The following is an 18,772-nucleotide window of genomic DNA, read 5'->3' as shown; positions in this document are numbered from 1 at the left end:
TTCTTAACCTCCTTCCCGATTTCAGCCCCTGATAAACTCTTTCTAAGCACTGAGAAATCTGTGGGGATGAGCAGTCAGTCTCCTGAGTCTCCTGAGTCTCCTAAAGCTACAGAGTGTCTTTAAGTGAAACTTGCACACATTTCAGCTATCTCAGAGAATCCTACAAAAGCGAAGCATTTCTTCCCCTCCCTCCTTTACTAACCCCGCCACTTCCTGCTTCTATAGTGGCACCAATAGCTGTCTGCCTTTGGATCAGACAGGGATTTATTTGCCTTATTCTCTAGCTAAGTCACACTGCTTAAGGGATTGCTCAGGATCTCGTGCCCAGGTAACAGCTGAACTGGAATTAAAATTCCGATTTGCAGACTTTGGGTCCTATTACTTAGAGCATGAGGAGAAAAATCATATTTTTTCTATTATTTATTCCCCATGTGAAGTAGGGAATCAAGACCTTTTGTAATTACTATTCCTTGGACTCCTGCTTTGTACCTGACGTTTTTCAGATGCCATGTCCATTGATCACTGAATTCAATGTTTAATGAGGAAATGTACCTGTTCTACAGATGGAGTGACTGATACTCAACAGAAGTTAATTTTACCAAAGTATGAATGGGTAGAATTGAGATTTGAGGTCAAGGCTATCTGGGTCAAAAACAGAATTATTTTTAATAAATCATTCTGCTTTAGTACCCCCACGTAAAAACTGCAAAAATAATACTTGCTTCTCAAGCTTATTCCACAAATTAACTGAGACAATTGGTGAATAGTACTTTTCCTCAAGCCTGCCCATAATAAGTGCTCACACAGGAAAGTCTCTTCACCAAGACCTAGGAATAGGAAGGGGTTAGTCTACACAGTAAGTTCCAGGCCAGCCAGAGCCACCTAATGAGACCCTGTTTCACAAAAGGGTAGAGGATGGTTAATGGCCTTGAATTAAACTATTCTCAGAAATATGCTAAATTTTAGGCATCCCAAACAAAGTTTACAAATGAACTTCCATGTCTCTTCTATGAATATATTCTGAAGACCATGGCATTTGCATTCTTTGAAATAACTTACTCCATTCTGTGCCTCCCTCTTTCCATCACCACTAACCCTGAATTGCCTAATATTCTAATATTTGTTTACTTAATAATTATTGGGTTGAACTGAATAGGCTTTAAGCACCTTGGGAACACAGTACTGGTGCTTGTATCTGTGAGGATGGTTAAATCCTTTCAGAAAGATATAATTTTTTAAACATTTTCCAGATGTAGTCTCACTACATAGACTACGCTGGCCTGGAATCCTCAAAGTCACACTCTTCCTGCCTTAACATGTAGAATTCAGGGATTACAGGTGTGTACCATGCCTGGTCTAGACAAGTTAGCAATCTACAAATAAAGCAGCACTTCTGCTAGCCTCAAGGCCATTGTGTATGGTTGTGTGGGTTGTCTAGAATATAAAAAGGCCTGTCTAAAAGATGAAAGGTAGTCTGCTTTCTGCTGGCCACACGTTGGCTTGTAGGAGTGTCTTCACAGATGACTGTTTTCGAATCTGCACAAAGGCACCCCATGGGTTAACAATCAGCCTGTTAGAACTATCGTTTTTCTGGGTTCTGTTTGTCTATACACAAAAATGATACTTGAAAAGAAGCACGTTCTCCTTAAAAAAAAAAAAAGCACATATTGGTAATCCAAGACTCACAATCCATAATGTTACTCGTTGATGTTCTTTGTACCACCACACAGAGTTGGTTTCTATTGTTCAAGATCACACATTTTCATTTCCTTGCCTGACTTATTCAGAAAGGGTGACATTAAGAAGTTCAGGTCCCCCAATCAAAATACTTGCAATATGTCCACAATCAGTGTTAAGAGTATATATATATAGCTCATTGTTAGAGTGCTTGCCTAGCGTATATGAGGCCCTGGGTTCCAAGAGTCTAAAACACTCAAGCAGGTTGCTGTCTTGTTATAAAGTAATGTGGACTTACATTTTTGTATTCACCAGACGAATTGTACGTGGACAGACTAAAGAGAGTTTGGAAGAGCATAAAATAAATGTCTGTGAGAAACAAATCTCACAGTGGGGAAAAAGACCGGACTGCCCAGTCCCAAAGTTCTCTGGAAACCCTCCCATGGTATGTATTTGTATTGCTTCTTTTACAGTGCTGTTACTGGTAGGCTTAAGAAACAAGTACAAATGTTGTGAGTTGGCTAGAACTTTTTCTCGAAAAACAAACTTTGCCTTGATCTGTTGTCGATGTCCTAGAATGAAGTTGAAAAGCAATGCTTTTAAATTGCTCTTTGGGGTTGAGAGCCACCACTACCACCACCACTACCACCTCCTCCTCCTCCTCCTCCTCCTCCTCCTCCTCCTCCTCCTCCTCTTCTGGGTATGAAGATCACAATAATAGCAGTTAATGGTTTTCAGAGGTGCACGTAGGGATTCTATCCTCCTCTAAGTTGTATGGCTCAAATAAATCACCTATAAGGAGCTGTGGGTCTCTTTGATTACCAGGAAGCCTATATGGCATTCCATATGGCTTTCCGAACTGTTAAGAAAATAAATGAAGTGGCACATTGTGCTACCTTTAGGATCAGGAGATCTCATCTATCAGGATGACAAAGGTTGCATAGCCAGAATCATACCAATCCCAAGGGTAGTCACCTTGTGATAGAGTAAGGGTGAGACAAGGGCAAACGGGCAAACAAGGTGAAATATTTGCTTTTTTCATAGGGAATTCTTAGGAGCTCTGTTCTGCGCAGTCTCTATATCTCTGCCTCGTAAAGCAAGCTCTATAATCTTCATGTGGTCTTTCTTTCCTTTGGCAGACACTATACTGGTTGCTGTGCTAGCCACTGGTGTAAAGTGAACAAAACTCAAAATTTGTCTGGGGCTTCTGACTAGTATTATAACTATTTTCTTAAGCATTGTATAATATAAAGACAAATCTCCTATCTTGTTTTCTCCCTGTTTTGGCATGGGAATATTCTTTTGCTATGCCTATTACTCTACAATGGCTTAATGCCTTTGAGTATCCTTGTTCATAAATGACATCAAGCTGACTCAGCAGTGACTTGCTCCTACGATATTCAGCCATTGATAGAAAGGGTACAAAACAAACCTTATTATTAGTTCTTTTATGGGCAGAGTTCCTTGATGACAGCTGCAGTGAGTTCTACTACCTTTACAGGCAACAGCCACAAAACTACTTCTAGGTTTCTGAGGATATCAAAGGAAATGTCCAAATCTGATGCCATTCAATGTCACTCTACGGTATCGCACAGGAAATAGAAGAGAGACTTTCAAAGCATCTATCTTCTAAAGATGAAGTAGAGCAAAATAATACTCCTCACCTCTGTCACAGATATTCTTCAGATTGGGCTAGTGATGTGGAGAACCCGAGTACTTTCAATTTCCAACAATATGTCAAAAATATAGTTTAGTATACTCTTGAAACTATAATGTCCTAGCTATTGTTTCTAATACTGAGATCAAACACCATGACAAAGAGCAAGTTGAGGAGGAACTGGCTTATTTCAGCTTATAACTCTCAGGTCACACTCCATCACTGAAAGAAGTTAGAGCAAGAACCCAAGGCAGGAACCTGGACTCAGGAGCTAATGCAGAGGCCATGAAGGGATGCAGTTTACTGGATTGTTCCACATGGCTCGCTCAGTCTTCTTTCTTATAGAAACCAGTACCACCAGCCCAAGTTTTGCACTGTCCACAGTGAGCTGGGCCCTTTCACATCAATCATCAATCAAGAAAATGCCCAGCAGACCTGCCTATGGGAAATCTGGATGGAAGCATTTCTCAATTGAGATTCCTCTTCCAAGATAACTCTAGCTTGTGTCAGGTTGACAAGAAAAAAAACAAACCAAAAAACAAAAAAACAAAACCAACCAGGACATACGCAAAATATGCTCTTATTTTCTACTTCAGATTCCATTATAGAAAATCAAATTTTAGATTTTTTAAAACTTTTTGGTACTTCAAATATTAGATTAGGAATCCAACTGGTAGGTCTGTTGGGTCTAAATGTTTATATAGAGCCTAAAAATCTATGAAGACCAGAGACCTAGATAGAAGCCTTAGAATCTTCATATGTGTCCCTTCATCAAGAACATTGTATAGCTCCTAGAGTTTACAGGAATATTGAAGAAGACAGCTGAAGTCTTGCACAAAATGTGTCATCTTGCAAAAGATTAATTTCAGACTCAATCGCTGGGAGAAAACCATGCAATGTTGCATTAAAAATCTCATGTTCCTGAAACGAGACAGGTTTGTTCTGATACCATCTGTGCTCTGTTGTAGGCTAGTCCAGCTTCAGCTGTGATGCTGAAAGGAAACCTCACCCTTGTAGGAAGTTCCTCTTTTGAAAGTCTCACACTACAGATACAGATCGTATAACATATAACCCCAATGTGGCTATTTTACTGGCTTGCCAGTTTATCTTAACTTTTGATATTTTCATAATTCGGTTTTATGAAAAATTGCTTATCAGTAATAAATACTTAAACAAGCTTACGAAGGTTAGCCTGGCTTGTAAAATGTTTTCGTCTTCTGAATGTTTCACTAGCTGTTACCACTCCCTTGGCACATCTCAAGTTTGTATTTGATGTGATTACAGACTTGGAAATGGATAGTGGGCCCCATGTTCCTGTATCTCTGTGAGAGGCTGGTCCGGTTTTGGCGATCTCAACAGAAGGTGGTCATCACCAAGGTATTTGCTGATGTGGGAATTCTTAGTAGCTAAGTATCACATGGGCAAGTCTCCTCACATTCTCTGTATTGTTGGTCAAAAAGGCCTCAGCCACGTTTCTTTTATTAAACTGAAAATAGAAAGCTTACAGGTTATTTTATTGAATTTAACTTAGTGATGAAGTGGATTGGCCTTTAAGTGGGGACAATATAAGGTCTCACTTTCTGTGATTACCCCCACACACACACACACACAGTATGTGTTAGTGAGACAAACAATTTTAGGTACTAAAAAACAACAAGAAGCAAACAAAGGAAGTTGAAAGATTTTTCTAGTTCCTTCTTCTATTCTTTACAAGTAATCACAGTATATTAGAGCTGCAGTGTCCAATGTGCCAACTGGATTAATACATAAGCTTCACCTTGCATTTGGTCTCCAACCTCCAAGTCTGGAGTGCTCTTTCTCTATTTTTCTATGTTTTATTTTCATTACTAAATAAGAGACAGGTACAATTAGATAGACTAACAGATAGACTATCAGATGATAGATAGATAGATAGATAGATAGATAGATAGATAGATAGATAGATGGATGGATAGATAGCCAGATAGAAAAGTTCTTTGTTGCAGTTTCAGTAAACACCCAACAAGACTGTTTTGTCAAATAAAATTGAATTCTGATCAATTCACTTCAAAAAGGATTTACAAAAAGCCTATTATGGGTTCTTTCTTGAAAGACACTAAAATTCCTTCTGTCTTCCCAGTCGCTTTTTCCAGTTGATACCTGTGGAGAGTCATAGAAGAACTAGTCGTGCTGGCACTGGGAGGTCTGCAATGTAGGGGCATGCAGCCGCTTACCTTTTATGCTATTTATATCGTGTTATTTTTAAAAGTCTAGCAATCGACAAAGGGGCCTGCCATAGTTTTTCCCTTCATAAATAAGACATGACCAAACCAAACAAACATTTCTCCTAAACATACTTCTAGGGTAAATTTGTTATCTTGTGAAGAAAATAAATGTTCACTTTCTTTTCACGAAAATACAAGAAACAGGTTATCCAAAAATATTCCAGTGAGAGTGCTGTCTACTAGCATATTTTATTTAGTTAAATCCTCTTTGTGCTCATAGTAATAAAATTGCAACAAGAAAAACTTATTTTTAACACACAAAATTACAACATGGTAAACAATTTTCAACGTAATTTTCTCTATGCAAAATGATGCTTTCCAATTGCTTATTGCAGTGCAGGGGAAGTTGTTTGCAGCCTTGTCGTATGAGATACATTTAAATACCAAGTTTTGAACATGTTGTAGAATGTTTTGGTGGTGCTAGGTGTCGAACCCAGGCATCACACATGCTAAGCATATACTTTGCCACTTAGCTGCATCTTTTATTAGTAGTAATTCCCACACGTCCGCAACTCACTCATGGACAGAAAAGCCGAGAAATACCACTGAGCATTGCAAAGCTGTTGTTTCTGTTCTCCAGAACTTTCCCTCCTCTGATGCCCTTTGATGTGTCTGAACATGAACCTCTGAAATTCTTCTAGGTATCGTAGGCGTCTTCGAAAGAACAGTATATTACCTTTCCGGTTCTTTTTTGCTTTGATTTCATTTTCAGTTAGCTCATAATTGAACATATCTATAAGCTACAATGTAGTGTTCCCCCTATGTTATACCTGTATAATCAAATAAAGTAGTAGCATAGTGTTCAACTCAAACATATATGATTTCACTGTTATAAAAATATCTGAAGTCCGGATGCCTTGCTCAGCTTTGATGCAGGGGGAGGGGCTTGGACCTGCCTCAACTGAATGTACCAGGCTCTGCTGACTCCCCATGGGAGGCCTTACCCTTTTGGAGGAGGGGATGGGGATAGGCTGGGGATGGGAAAAAGCTAGGGTGGGGAGCAGGAGGATGGATGAGAAGGGGATCTGTGGTTGCTATGTATAATGAATAAAAAATTTCTTAAATAAAAAAATATCCAAAGTCTTCTAGAAGACTTGACATATGCAACATATGAGCACCACAACAGCAGAACCTACTCATCCTACCTGACTGTAATTCAGTACCTAAGAACTCCTGTGTCTTCTTCCACCCCACTCTTCTTATCCTTTGGTAACTACCCTTTTATATTCAATTTCTATGAGCTGAACTCTTTCGGATTCATCATATGAGTGAGATTATGCTGCATCTGTGTCTGGCTTATTTCCTTTATGTCATACAGGTTTGTGTTGCATGTGGCAAGATGTGTCACCCTTTTGAAGCTGAATAGCCGTCTACTGTGTAAATGCACCACATTTTCTTCATCTAGTCATTATTTGCACAATTAGGGTGGGTCTAGAGCATAGCTGTAGTGCTAAAAAAACTTGGGAGTGGAGGTATCTTTCTGATAAGAAAGAGTATCTACTTTTTGTTTCCCTTATTCTGTTCTGTTTTAGAATTATCTATGCATTTGCTCAATTTGGATCATTCGAACAGACCTTCTGTGGACAGTTGTGTATATGGAGAATAAATATGGTACCTGGCTTGGGATAGCATCCTCCCTAAGTGAGGAGAAATGTAGAAACAGCCCATGGAACTGGGCACATTAAGATGTGATTCAGGACAAGAACAGACAACATGGTTAGCTTCATTTGGGGGCTGCTGCAATATAACTCTATATTCTAGCTGCCAATGTCCTTTCTCGTGACCAGGGAAGACAGAAAGAATGAACAGGAAACTTTTTTTTTCTATTTTTGTACCTTCTTTAGCTTCTGAGAGAGAGAGAAAAATCACAACAGACTGATTTCCTGTAAAGACTGTGAAACAGAGAACTGTTTACCAAACCCTTATTAGGAGTGTGTTCTCAGGGGCTGTACTCACAATGAAAGTAAAACAAGATGTGGCAGCACATTCCCATGATCCCAGTAATCGGGAAGTTGAGGTAGGAGAGCATGAGCTCAAGGCTAGCTTGGGCTACATCACGAGTTTCAGGCTACCCTGGTGTACATGCAGGAACCATGTTTCAAAACAAACAATAACAAACATTAAAATAATAAGACAGAATGAGGAAGAGAGAAGGGCTGACTGGGCTCACGTTGTGGTTGCAGCTGCAATGTCAGCTGGTCCTGCAAGGGAGTGTTGGAGTTGTCTCAGGCTGAAGAGAGAAGACTCAGACTTTGTGTCCATACTTCAGTTCATCATTAGCCAGTGGCTACAATTGAGGGCAAATCCTAATGACAGATATATCTGCTTCTGTGTTGGTCCTTAGATAAGAAACACAGACAGGGCATCTTAACTAAGTATTTTATCCATGTAAACCCTGAAAATGCAAATGTTTGGGTGACATGTAATTTTCAGGGTTATGTTTTATTCTATAGGTGGTCACTCACCCTTTTAAAACCATTGAGCTTCAAATGAAGAAGAAGGGATTCAAGATGGAGGTAGGACAGTACATTTTTGTCAAGTGCCCCAAGGTATCCAAGCTGGAATGGCACCCATTCACCCTGACCTCTGCTCCTGAGGAAGACTTTTTTAGCATCCATATCCGTATTGTGGGAGACTGGACAGAAGGACTATTCAATGCCTGTGGCTGTGATAAGCAAGAGTTCCAAGATGCCTGGAAACTACCTAAGTGAGTACAGAACACATACTGCAAATGTGTACGAGTTTGGGAGAAATGGTGCTAAGTAGTTGTGATTCCCTGTCTCACCACATGATCTGAGTGACAAAGCACAGTGGTTCAAAGAATATAGTTGTGTCTGTTTTCCGTTGCATGTGGTGTATTTATGCATATGCTTAGGTATCTTAGGTAAACTATAAAGCATTGAGATCAAATATTAGTAACACCCTCAACTTTCTTTAAATATGTAAAGGTCAAGGCCAAGTTATATTAACTTTTTCTGACCAGCAAAAATCATATCAGAGATATTCTTAAATTTTAAATGCCATCATTTGTTTGACAGTAATTTTTGCTTTGCCTCCTTCGCTCCACTTGTCTAACACAGTACTGGGGACTCAGTAGAAGCTAAAGAACGGGTTTTTGAATTGTTTAATGAATAAACAAATGGAAAGTAATGCTATCAACTCAACACTATGTTATTATGTAAAAATTCTTACTTAAATGTATAATGCAATTAGGAATTTCAAATTTGGATTGTCTGACCAGGCATGGGTTCCATGCCTATAATCCCAGTACTTGGGAAGTAGAAGCAGGAGGATCAGTAGTTCAGGGTTCTCCCTGACAACATAGCAACTTTGAGTCCAGCCTGGGCTACATGAGATTGTTTCCAAAAAAAAAACAAAAAAAACAAAAAAAAAACAAAAAAAACAAAAAAAACAAAACCAACCAAACAAACTAAAAACCAAAACCAAAAACCAAGGGGCTTCCTATATGGTTTGTTGGGTAAGAGAGCTTGCTGTGCAGACCAGATATCCTGAGTTCAATCCCTGTCCCCCAGGATCACATGGTTGAAGAAGATAAACTCCTGAAAGTTGCCCTCTGACCTCATGTGTGCTTTGGCATATGCACACGCAATAATAATAATAATAATAATAATAATAATAATAATAATAATATACAAAAAATCAAATATACTTTAAAATATACTTTTCTATAACAAAAGACAAATGTGATGAGCTGGAGAGACGGCTCAGCCATCAAGAGCACTGGCTGTTCTTCCAGAAGACCTGGGTTTGATTCTAAGCACTCACAACTATCTAATTCCAGTTCCAGGGGACCCACCATCCTTTTCTAGACTCTGTGAGCACCAGGAATACACCTGGTACACAGACATACATGCAGGCAAGACATCCATACACAAACAATAAAAATAAATCTAGAGGCGTGCGTGCGTGCGTGCGTGCGTGCGTGCGTGTGTGTGTGTGTGTGTTATGTGGAGAGGGAAAAAAGAGCAAGAAAATGAAAAATGCTCATGGTAAGCTAGCAATGGTTTTCAGTTGGATAATCATTCATATTTTTACTTTCAGCCCCGTTGGTGGCATTAGATGACTTAACATGAAAGCCATTTTATAGAGGTCCCCCCATACATACACTACCTCGGCAGACTCAACCTAGTGCACATCTCCAACAACAACATGCATCTACTTCCTGTGCAGATGAAGAAACACCCACAACTATCCCCTTCCCTTCCATCCAGGATAGCAGTCGATGGGCCCTTTGGCACAGCCAGTGAAGATGTCTTCAGCTATGAAGTGGTAATGCTAGTGGGAGCAGGGATTGGAGTCACGCCTTTCGCCTCCATTCTCAAGTCTGTCTGGTACAAATATTGCAACAATGCCACAAATCTGAGGCTCAAAAAGGTAAGTTCCTCTTGTTTCCTGGAAGGCCTGGATTAGATAGCATGCTGAAAAGCAAGGCTTTCAGACATCAGGGGAAGGGCAGCGAGGGAAAGAGTTGAGTGATAGCAGAGAGGCAGGCTTCTCCCTGGTGGGTTATCAGGTAAGCTGATGTGCTTGTGTATAAACAGACCGGTTAGCAAGAGCAGTATGCTGTATTTGTGTAGCAGTATTATAAATTCAGCAAATTTGAGAAAACAGCTTTTCTATCATCCTTCATTATATAATGATACAAGATTATATAATGATATTGACTCGATTTTCAGCTCTTCAATACTGCTTTTTAGCAGGACAGGGCAGGAGACATGGAACTTTTTATTTGCCTATGGATGTCTCTTGGGAATAAATTCCCAGGGGATTGTTACAAGTCAATTACTTGATGAAAGACGTCTTTGTGAACCTCAAATTGTTCTAGTACCTGTCAAGCCTGGTTCTGATAGGGACACTGAAGCTAGCTTCACTTTCATTCTTCTATTTTACTTCTTTTCTACGTGACAATGGTATGAGGAAAACTAATTTTTTTCCCTAGGAGCTTGGGAGGGTCTGGCAGTCCCAGGCAGGGAAGATGTCCTATAGGAGCCACTGTTGATTCCTTGGGCCATTCTCAGAGCAGATACATAGGAAGCCGTGGATTCCGGGAGAGAAACAGCAGCTGGCAGAGGGAAGCTAGAGAGCCACAGATGAGGGTTAGCTATGTTAGCTAAACCATCAATTTATTGATTTACTTTTAAATATTTATTTTTATTTATGTGAGTGTGCTTGTGCTTGTGTGTGTGTGTGTGTGTGTGTGTGTGTGTGTGTTGTTAGACCCCAAAAATCTAGGGTCTCAAGTGGGCACCCCAAGAACCCAGACTCCAGTCCAGTTGATGCAACAGCACGAGGTTTTTATTGAAGAAGCGACTGTAAAGACGGGCAAACTCTGCTCCTAAGAGCAGGAGTCGCATCTTATTGCAGCCATATGAGTGCTTTTAAAGGAAAAACCCACAAAAGCCATAAGATTACAATTCCCATACAATTTCGTTTCACAAGATCATGGTCTGATCACAGAGTGGGTACAGACACGTCCGCATGTACATTCTTCCTGAAACCTCAAGGGGGGTATCAGGGTGGGAGTGGAGTTTACACAAAGGTCACAGTGGTCCTTCCTGGAACACTTGCAACTATCCCAGTCACAGTTGAGCACAGCTCTTAACAGAAATCTTTTAGAAATCTTTTTACATTGTTATGTTGTTACAGGAGTGGTTGAACAATGATTGAGTCAGCTTGCCCTGGGAACTAGTTTTCTTTTTAGTTCCTTATTTCCTGGGGCTTGGGGGGTGTAAGCCTGAAGGGTTAGGGTCTTTCAGTGTGTGTGTGTGTGTGTGTGTGTGTGTGTGTGTGTGTGTGTGTTCATGTGCCACATATGTAGAGATGCCGCTAGAGGCTAGAAGAATGCAGATGCCCTTGACCAGGAGTGGCAGGCAGTTGTGAGCCACTTGACATGGGTGCTGGGAACAGAACTTTCATCCCCTGGAAGAGCAGAAAGTACTCTTACCCACTGAGCCAACTCTCCAGCAGCTTCCCAAACTATTTATTTCCTGATCTACATGCTTGACGTTAAGAGAAGGTTTATATAAATCAGCCTATGAAGTCTCCACAGTGTGGTAATACACACCTGCAATCCCATCACTTGAGAGGCAGAAACAGGAGAATCCTGAGTTTGGAACCAACCTGGGCTATATTAAAGACCCTGTCTTGAAACAATGACGAATATCACCAGATTTCTGAAAACCTGTTTCTAGGCCTTCCGGGCATCATGGAAAAGTTTAGAGCATTAGAAACCCATTTGTTGATGCTGATAAAGACTGTCCCCTATATGATCTGATTTGTGGCCCCTCCTTCTTCAGATCTACTTCTACTGGCTGTGCAGGGACACACATGCCTTTGAGTGGTTTGCAGACCTGCTGCAGCTGCTGGAGACCCAGATGCAGGAAAGGAACAATGCCGACTTCCTCAGCTACAACATCTACCTTACTGGCTGGGATGAGTCTCAGGTGAGGACAAGAATCCAGTTCTCGGGTCCTTCTTGGTGTCCAGAGCTCGCTGGCTTCCTTTTACATATTGATAGGTTCCGTGCATGGCTTTTTTTCCTCAAGGACAGCTGATGGATTCAAGTGACCCAGCTTGCTCACACTCACACAGTATCACCATCAGATATTTAGACCATTGAGATTCTGTTCCTAAGGAGCCTGTGTTGACACTGGAGCACTGTTCCCACCAAGGAGCAGGAATCTCAAAGCAGATGGATAAATGCCATCAAATGGTGATGGGGAGAAAAATCTATGCTTCTCTCTTGTACATATTCCTTAATTTATATGTTATGCATGTTTTCTGATATATTCAATAAATTTATATGCAGTCAGCTCACCATATACTTGAGGTTTTGCTCTATATATTCCATCAACCTAATCAAAATATTTGGGAGAAAAGTAACCATACTGAACATATGCAGTCTTTTTCTTGTAATTGCTCCCTAAACAATACAGTGTAACAACTAGTTACATAGGATTTACATTGTCTGAAGTGTCATGAGTAATCTAAAGATTTAAAGTATGTAAGAGACTTGAGCATTCATGGATTTGGGGTCCTACAACAAATCCTTTGCCGAGTCTGAATTCTGTTCCAGGCATTTGTTGTTGTTTGTTTATTTATTTTTATTTTTATTTTGAGACAGGGTTTCTCTGTGTAGTTTTGGTGCCTGTCCTGGATCTCACTCTGTAGACCAGGCTGGCCTCGAACTCACAGAGCTCCTCCTGGCTCTGCCTCCTGAGTGCTAGGTTTAAAGGTGTGTGCCACTACTGCCTGGCCCCCAGGCATTGGTTTTAGTGTTTATATGGACTACCTAATTTTATTTGTCAAATTTATTGTCTAATTAGAATCAAAAGCCTAGAACTGAGTAGGTTATTTGCATAAAGGCATCAACAAGTAAATGGCAGTCTGACTGTTCCAGAGCCTGCACACAGCAACTCCCAGCAGTTTGTGCTTTTTAATAATAAACAAATCAACATATATGTAAAATGAAGACATTTGAATATATTATATATGCACATGAATATGTGTGATGAAAAACATTTGGAAACTACTAAAATACAACGAGTCAGTTGTCTCCAACTGAATGCAATATAGCCTCCCACAAGGAACATTTAGCAATATAAGCATTTTGTAATTGACAAAGTTACGAAACGCTGTGTGAAGCCTCATTAAGGCCTATAATAGTTAGTTTTAAATATCAATCTGGGAAGGTAATATCAGTTGAGTAAATATTTCGATCAAATTGGCCTAGAGGCATATCTGTGGGAGATTGTGTCAGTTGCTAATTGGTATGGGAAGATGCAGCCATTGTAGGTGATACCATTCCCTGGGCAGGGGGGCCGACCCTGAACTACATAGGACAGGAGAAAGCGAGGTAGAAGCAGAAAGTGAGCAGCATGGGAGCATTTATTGCTTTCTGCTCTTGACTGTGGATATGGATAGCTGTTTCCAGTTCCTTCCACCTTGCCTTCTCCACAATAGTGGACTGGAATCTGGAGTTATGAGCCAAATAAACCTTTTCTCTCCTAAGTAGATTTTAGCATACTTTGTGACAGCAACAAGAACGGAATCGAGGGTAGGTTCCCTGTAGTATGAATTTGTTTTTCTTAGAGGGCAATATGGTCCTTAAGGGCAAAAGCAGAACTGTGGAGTCAACCAAGGAGGAAATAGTTAACTTTAGTATTATTTGGTTCAGCCTTACAGTCAGCCAAAACTTGCTCTATGTGACCTTGAGGTCAGGATGTGTCTAAGACAGGAGTAACAGCTAACGGTATTTATTGTCTTCAGTTTTCCTTTCAGCCTTGTTAGCTTAGCACCAGAAAAGAAGGAGATAATGGTGTTATCATCATCAGTTTCTCTCCGGCTCCATCGCCGTTCAAAGTCACGGCCATTGGTTCATCTTGAACCCTGCCATGAGTCACAGGCAGCTGCAGGTCTAGATCACTTACTGATAGGCTGGGGCTGATTTCTCTTGATCCAACAATGGAACTCACTTGAAAATGAGTTATGAGCAGCTGGCAGATTTCCTGTCATAGCGTTTGAAATTCATCTTTCAAATTTTCTACTCCCCACCAGCACTAACTGGGCCAGCGGTGAAGGTCAGTAGGCAGCTGCCTCTAGGGGCAGGGCTTCTGTAATGTATAAAGACCTCATCTCATTCAGGGACAGTTCCTCTTCTCATTCTATGTTATCTCATCTTTGTGTTCTATTTCCTTTTCTCTTTTACCTTCAAATTTAGGTTGGCCTTTTAGGATTGCAAAAGAGGATTTTTCTCTTTAATGCAGGGGGAGTCTTGCTTCAAATAATGTCTCCCTTACACCTGAGCTTTTACAAAGGCAACTTCTGTAAAGGGAGTTACTGACCATTGACTATGCCATTGTCTCATAAAGAACTGACTTATTGATATCCATATGTCCAGCATAGTATCTGGATAACAGATGGGTATAGAGGACACCTTCATTCCCTTTCTTCCTGAATAGCACCCCTTCTCATCCTGACCAATGTGTGTGTGTGTGTGTGTGTGTGTGTGTGTGTGTGTGTGTGTACAATGAGTGGTAAGAGCTTGATTTGTGAAATGTCTGTTATACCATGCTTCTTTTTTCTGAATGTATATCCTTTGTTACAGGCCAATCACTTTGCTGTACACCACGATGAGGAGAAAGATGTGATCACAGGCCTAAAACAAAAGACTCTGTATGGACGGCCCAACTGGGATAATGAATTCAAGACAATTGCAAGTCAACACCCTAAGTAAGGAGTCCTCCACTAAAGTGTTCTTGAAGCTTGTGGTCTGCCAGGGGCAGCAGCTCCTGAGCACTGACTGTACTTTATAGTTTAAAAGTTAGCATTAACATTTCCATAATACCGTAATGGGGTTGAGTTCTTCTCCAACAGATGTCTCATGTCTCCGAATTTAAGAAACAATCTTTAAATCACAGCAAAATTACATGGAGAGTAATTCTCTCAACATCCTAACCCAAGCTGCACCATAGCATTTCTTTATTTTAGTTGCCCAAATTTCACTAGTGTATGTGTTTAAGTAGTGAGTACAGCTTATGCTTGTTATTAAGAATATTATCCCTTCAGTTTCAGTTCAAGTGTCTGAGTCAAATCATCAGTTGACAGATGACACAAGTTTCTTTCTTTTGTCACTACAGTTCATCCATCATGAAACCTTGAGAAAATTCCCCTGTCTCCTAGAACACATGGAAAACTCACGAGCTTATCATAAATATATCTGTTTGAATAGATGTGGCAAACGCTTTGACTTGCCATTGAGACATGATGTTGTATCTACGAATGTGTTGGGCTGCAGGCATAGCTATTCTGATATGCATGTGGCCCATTGGCCCCAGGTTCGATACACCTGTTTTATGGTCCACATTGTTTCTTACACTTGGAGGGGCACATAAATTACCTTGGAATGTTTTTACATACAGACTCTGATTTATTAGGTGTGAAGTGGGGCCCAGAAACCTGCATAATTAAAAACATGATGCTTTTTAAAATGGCATCGGAACACATTTTGAAAAGCAAGGATTTCAACTATAAGACTTCAAGGGATGAATCTGCTGTCAGAGCTGGGGTACCCAATGAGGGTTTGTTATTGATTTTAAAATACTAGAAAGATTTGGAGGGGTGGCTAGAGTCTTACAGGAAAGTACACTGTAGCTTCACATATTAGCCATGATATCCTTGTGGTAAAAATTTCCGAAAATTCTGCTTGGATTTCATTTTCTGGGGGTGTCAACCACTTTTGGGTTTTCCAGCTGTCCCCACAATCAGATTAAGCCCCATCCTTGTGAGTAATATGAACATTTGTGTCATCTGTGGAAAAAATAAGAATGGAAGGGGCTCTACTTAATAGGAAATGTACCCACCTACTTCGTTGTCCAACTCACGCCAAAGCCTGAAACTTTCTCTTCTTTCTCTAAAGCACCAGAATAGGAGTTTTCCTTTGTGGCCCTGAAGCCTTGGCTAACACCCTCAACAAACAGAGCATCTCCAACTCTGAGTCCGGCCCTCGTGGAGTTCATTTTATTTTCAACAAGGAAAACTTCTAACTCACTCTGTCATGAAGAAACAAGTGTATGCTGCCGAATGCCCCGGTATGCTGGTTGACTGTATGCGTTCCATCCTCTGAAGAAAGGAGGAAACTATAATGGCATAGTCCTCTAAAAAGAATTCTGAAGATTGCTTGCTAGTGATAGGTCACATTTGCGTGGAGCTTCATGGCTTTCATGGCACTTTTACAAACATTGTTATGTTGCTTTATTTCATATTTCCTTCTGCCATGCCAGAAGAGGGGAAGACAAGAATTGTCTGGGACTCATTTTAGGATCAACAATGGGAGCTCCAATAATTTCAGCACCATCCTTCAGATGCAGAAGCGGAAGCCAGATCTATGCCATCTTACTCCAAGTGTGGTAATCTTCTCCTATTTAATACCAGGCTGTCTCAAGAATCAGTTTTTATACCCTCCCCTAACAAGAGAGCAATCGAAGAGTAGCTCATCATTCTTCAGTTTTGTTTCATCTTTAACATTAGCATTATGTAAAAGGACAGTGTTTTTTTTTATGGAGGAGATAATGATGCTGACAGTGACTTAATACTTACTAGTGACAGTATTGGCATGGAAGTGTATTCCAGTTTATCAGCAGAACAGCCTAAGGAGGTCAGAGATTATTCCTACAAAGGAACATTAGGCTGATTAGAGTTGGGGTAGCACTCTGCATTGAGCGCGGTGCTTGGCAGAGTGGGTGTTCAAGATCAGTTTACTGAATGAATAGACAAATGAATGCAAACATTTAGAACTATGCAATGTCACAGTGGAATTAGTTTAAGGCCAGAGACAAAATTACTCTGCTGCTTCTTTTACAGACCAGAGGATCCTGATTGCCCTGGGGATGGAGAGCAGGATATGAACCAATAGGGATAGTCTGGCCTAGTGTATTCATCCCATTGTTATTTGGAAGCAGGAGGGATGACTTCAGAGACCTAAACCTCTATGATGATGCTGGATAACACTGCTAGTCCTAGTCCATAAAAGGGGAAAGAAAAACATCTATTTACTGCCAGAAATGGTCTGCTCTAGCCAACCCTTGTGAATTTTGAACTGAATTGTAGCAAATATGTATCTGATAATACATATCCTGCTTAGAGTCCATATATTCTTTTTGCTTAAATGCACACACAAATAGATCTTATGTGTATAGACAATAGCTTGTTTTTAACTACAGCATTTTCCTCACCACCATTACCAGCATTACCATATTCCTGAAATATAAATCCCAGAAATTGTAATCCCCAAATAGTGTAATCACACTCAATATTTTATGGGTAGTCAGCAGTGCAAGACAGAGTCTAAATCACTGCTAGAGTAGTCACAGGTTCTTAAAAAAGCCACAAAAACTATTCCCATTGCTGGGAACTCAAAACAACTATGATTGCCCCATCACCGGGGATACAAATATTTCTAACTATTAACCTTTGGTAATGAGGAAGAAAGAGCAGAGGGAAGGGCAGAGGCCCTGTTGCAGAGAAGGGAAAGTGTGGAGACAACAGAAGAGAAAATAAAGTACAGTACTCAAAAGGGCAAAGGCAGGGGAAGAGTCTCACAGTGGTCATGTTCCACCCTCCAGTTCTGGTTTGTGTGTATTGCATGGAATTGAAGGAGACATGCAGACTCATCTTGTTTTGACTTCATCTAGTGTTGAATCTTTTCAATTCTGGTCACAAATTTTGATGTTATGTGGGCAGTTTGATGGGACTAGATGCAATGAGAGCTCAGATGTCCCTTACATTACTTCTATGCCCTTATTCTGCCAAGATCCTTAGAGCACTGAAGGTTGGTTCTGGCAAATAAGGCCTTCTTAGATGCACACATGGTACCACAAGTCAAGTTTCCCCTGGAGAAAGGTCCAGCCTCTTCATGCTGCACCCTAGGCATTAGTCCATTCATTCAACATGCATTTTTTTGTATAATTAACATGAGCAAGATACTGTGTGCATAGTTTTAATTATTTGTAGCAAAGTTTGAACTAGAGGGAGACCTCAGTTATATTGAATTTGAACATATGTTTCTAACAAAGTGGTATTAAGTAATGTCTCTCTGTTGCTCCAAGAATGTTTCTCCAGTTTTCTATAGATACCAACATAGTTCCCAAAATAGAGATCTACCCTGTGTTATTCTGGCTATGAGATGGAAAACGAGTGCAATGTGCTTCCTGGTTGAGAACTTCCTTCTCTTTCCTCCCCAGCCCCCAGCTCCCAGCCTCCAGCCCTCAGCCCCCAGCCCCCAGCTCCCAGCTGCCAGCTGCCAGCATAGCTCTTTCAGCATTTATTTCTTAGAATTTAGTAACAGATATCGAGATCTGTCTTTAGTAACAAATGTCAGATGAGAAAATAAGGCTACACATGCTTTTCTTAGATTTTCTTGCTTTTGCAATATCATGTTTATGGAATTTGAATACTTACAGCTATTGTATATGAATAGTTTGGGGGAGAAGATGATCTGGGGATAACTTGTAGAAATAGTTATTAAAACTTGCTTCGATGTTGAAATCAGTATGCTTTCCCTGTGTCTGTGTTATTGAACTTGTTATTAAAGGGTGAATCAAGCTAGCAGATAGCCTGTCTGTTTCCAAGAGGGTTGTTCCAATGAGTCCATCAG

At 40.4% G+C, this 18,772-nt stretch overlaps 1 protein-coding gene across 1 annotated transcript in view; it reads left to right on the top strand.

Annotated features, from left to right (window-relative positions):
- The window catches only part of LOC131899011 (cytochrome b-245 heavy chain), a 37,308-nt gene extending 18,925 nt beyond the window's left edge, over positions 1-18,383 (top strand). The window contains exons 7-13 of the mRNA XM_059250344.1: positions 1,993-2,122; positions 4,619-4,711; positions 8,052-8,305; positions 9,831-9,993; positions 11,916-12,062; positions 14,726-14,850; positions 16,037-18,383. Of these exons, the coding sequence (XP_059106327.1) occupies positions 1,993-2,122; positions 4,619-4,711; positions 8,052-8,305; positions 9,831-9,993; positions 11,916-12,062; positions 14,726-14,850; positions 16,037-16,163 (1,039 nt within the window). The 3' untranslated portion in view covers positions 16,164-18,383. The remainder of the gene's footprint in view (positions 1-1,992; positions 2,123-4,618; positions 4,712-8,051; positions 8,306-9,830; positions 9,994-11,915; positions 12,063-14,725; positions 14,851-16,036) is intronic.
- The last annotated feature ends 389 nt before the right edge of the window (positions 18,384-18,772 follow it).

This window comes from Peromyscus eremicus, chromosome X (assembly GCF_949786415.1).
Source record: "Peromyscus eremicus chromosome X, PerEre_H2_v1, whole genome shotgun sequence".
Lineage (NCBI taxonomy): Eukaryota > Metazoa > Chordata > Mammalia > Rodentia > Cricetidae > Peromyscus > Peromyscus eremicus.
The sequence above is the reverse complement of the archived record's forward strand: the minus strand, read 5'-3'. Positions and strand labels throughout refer to the sequence as shown.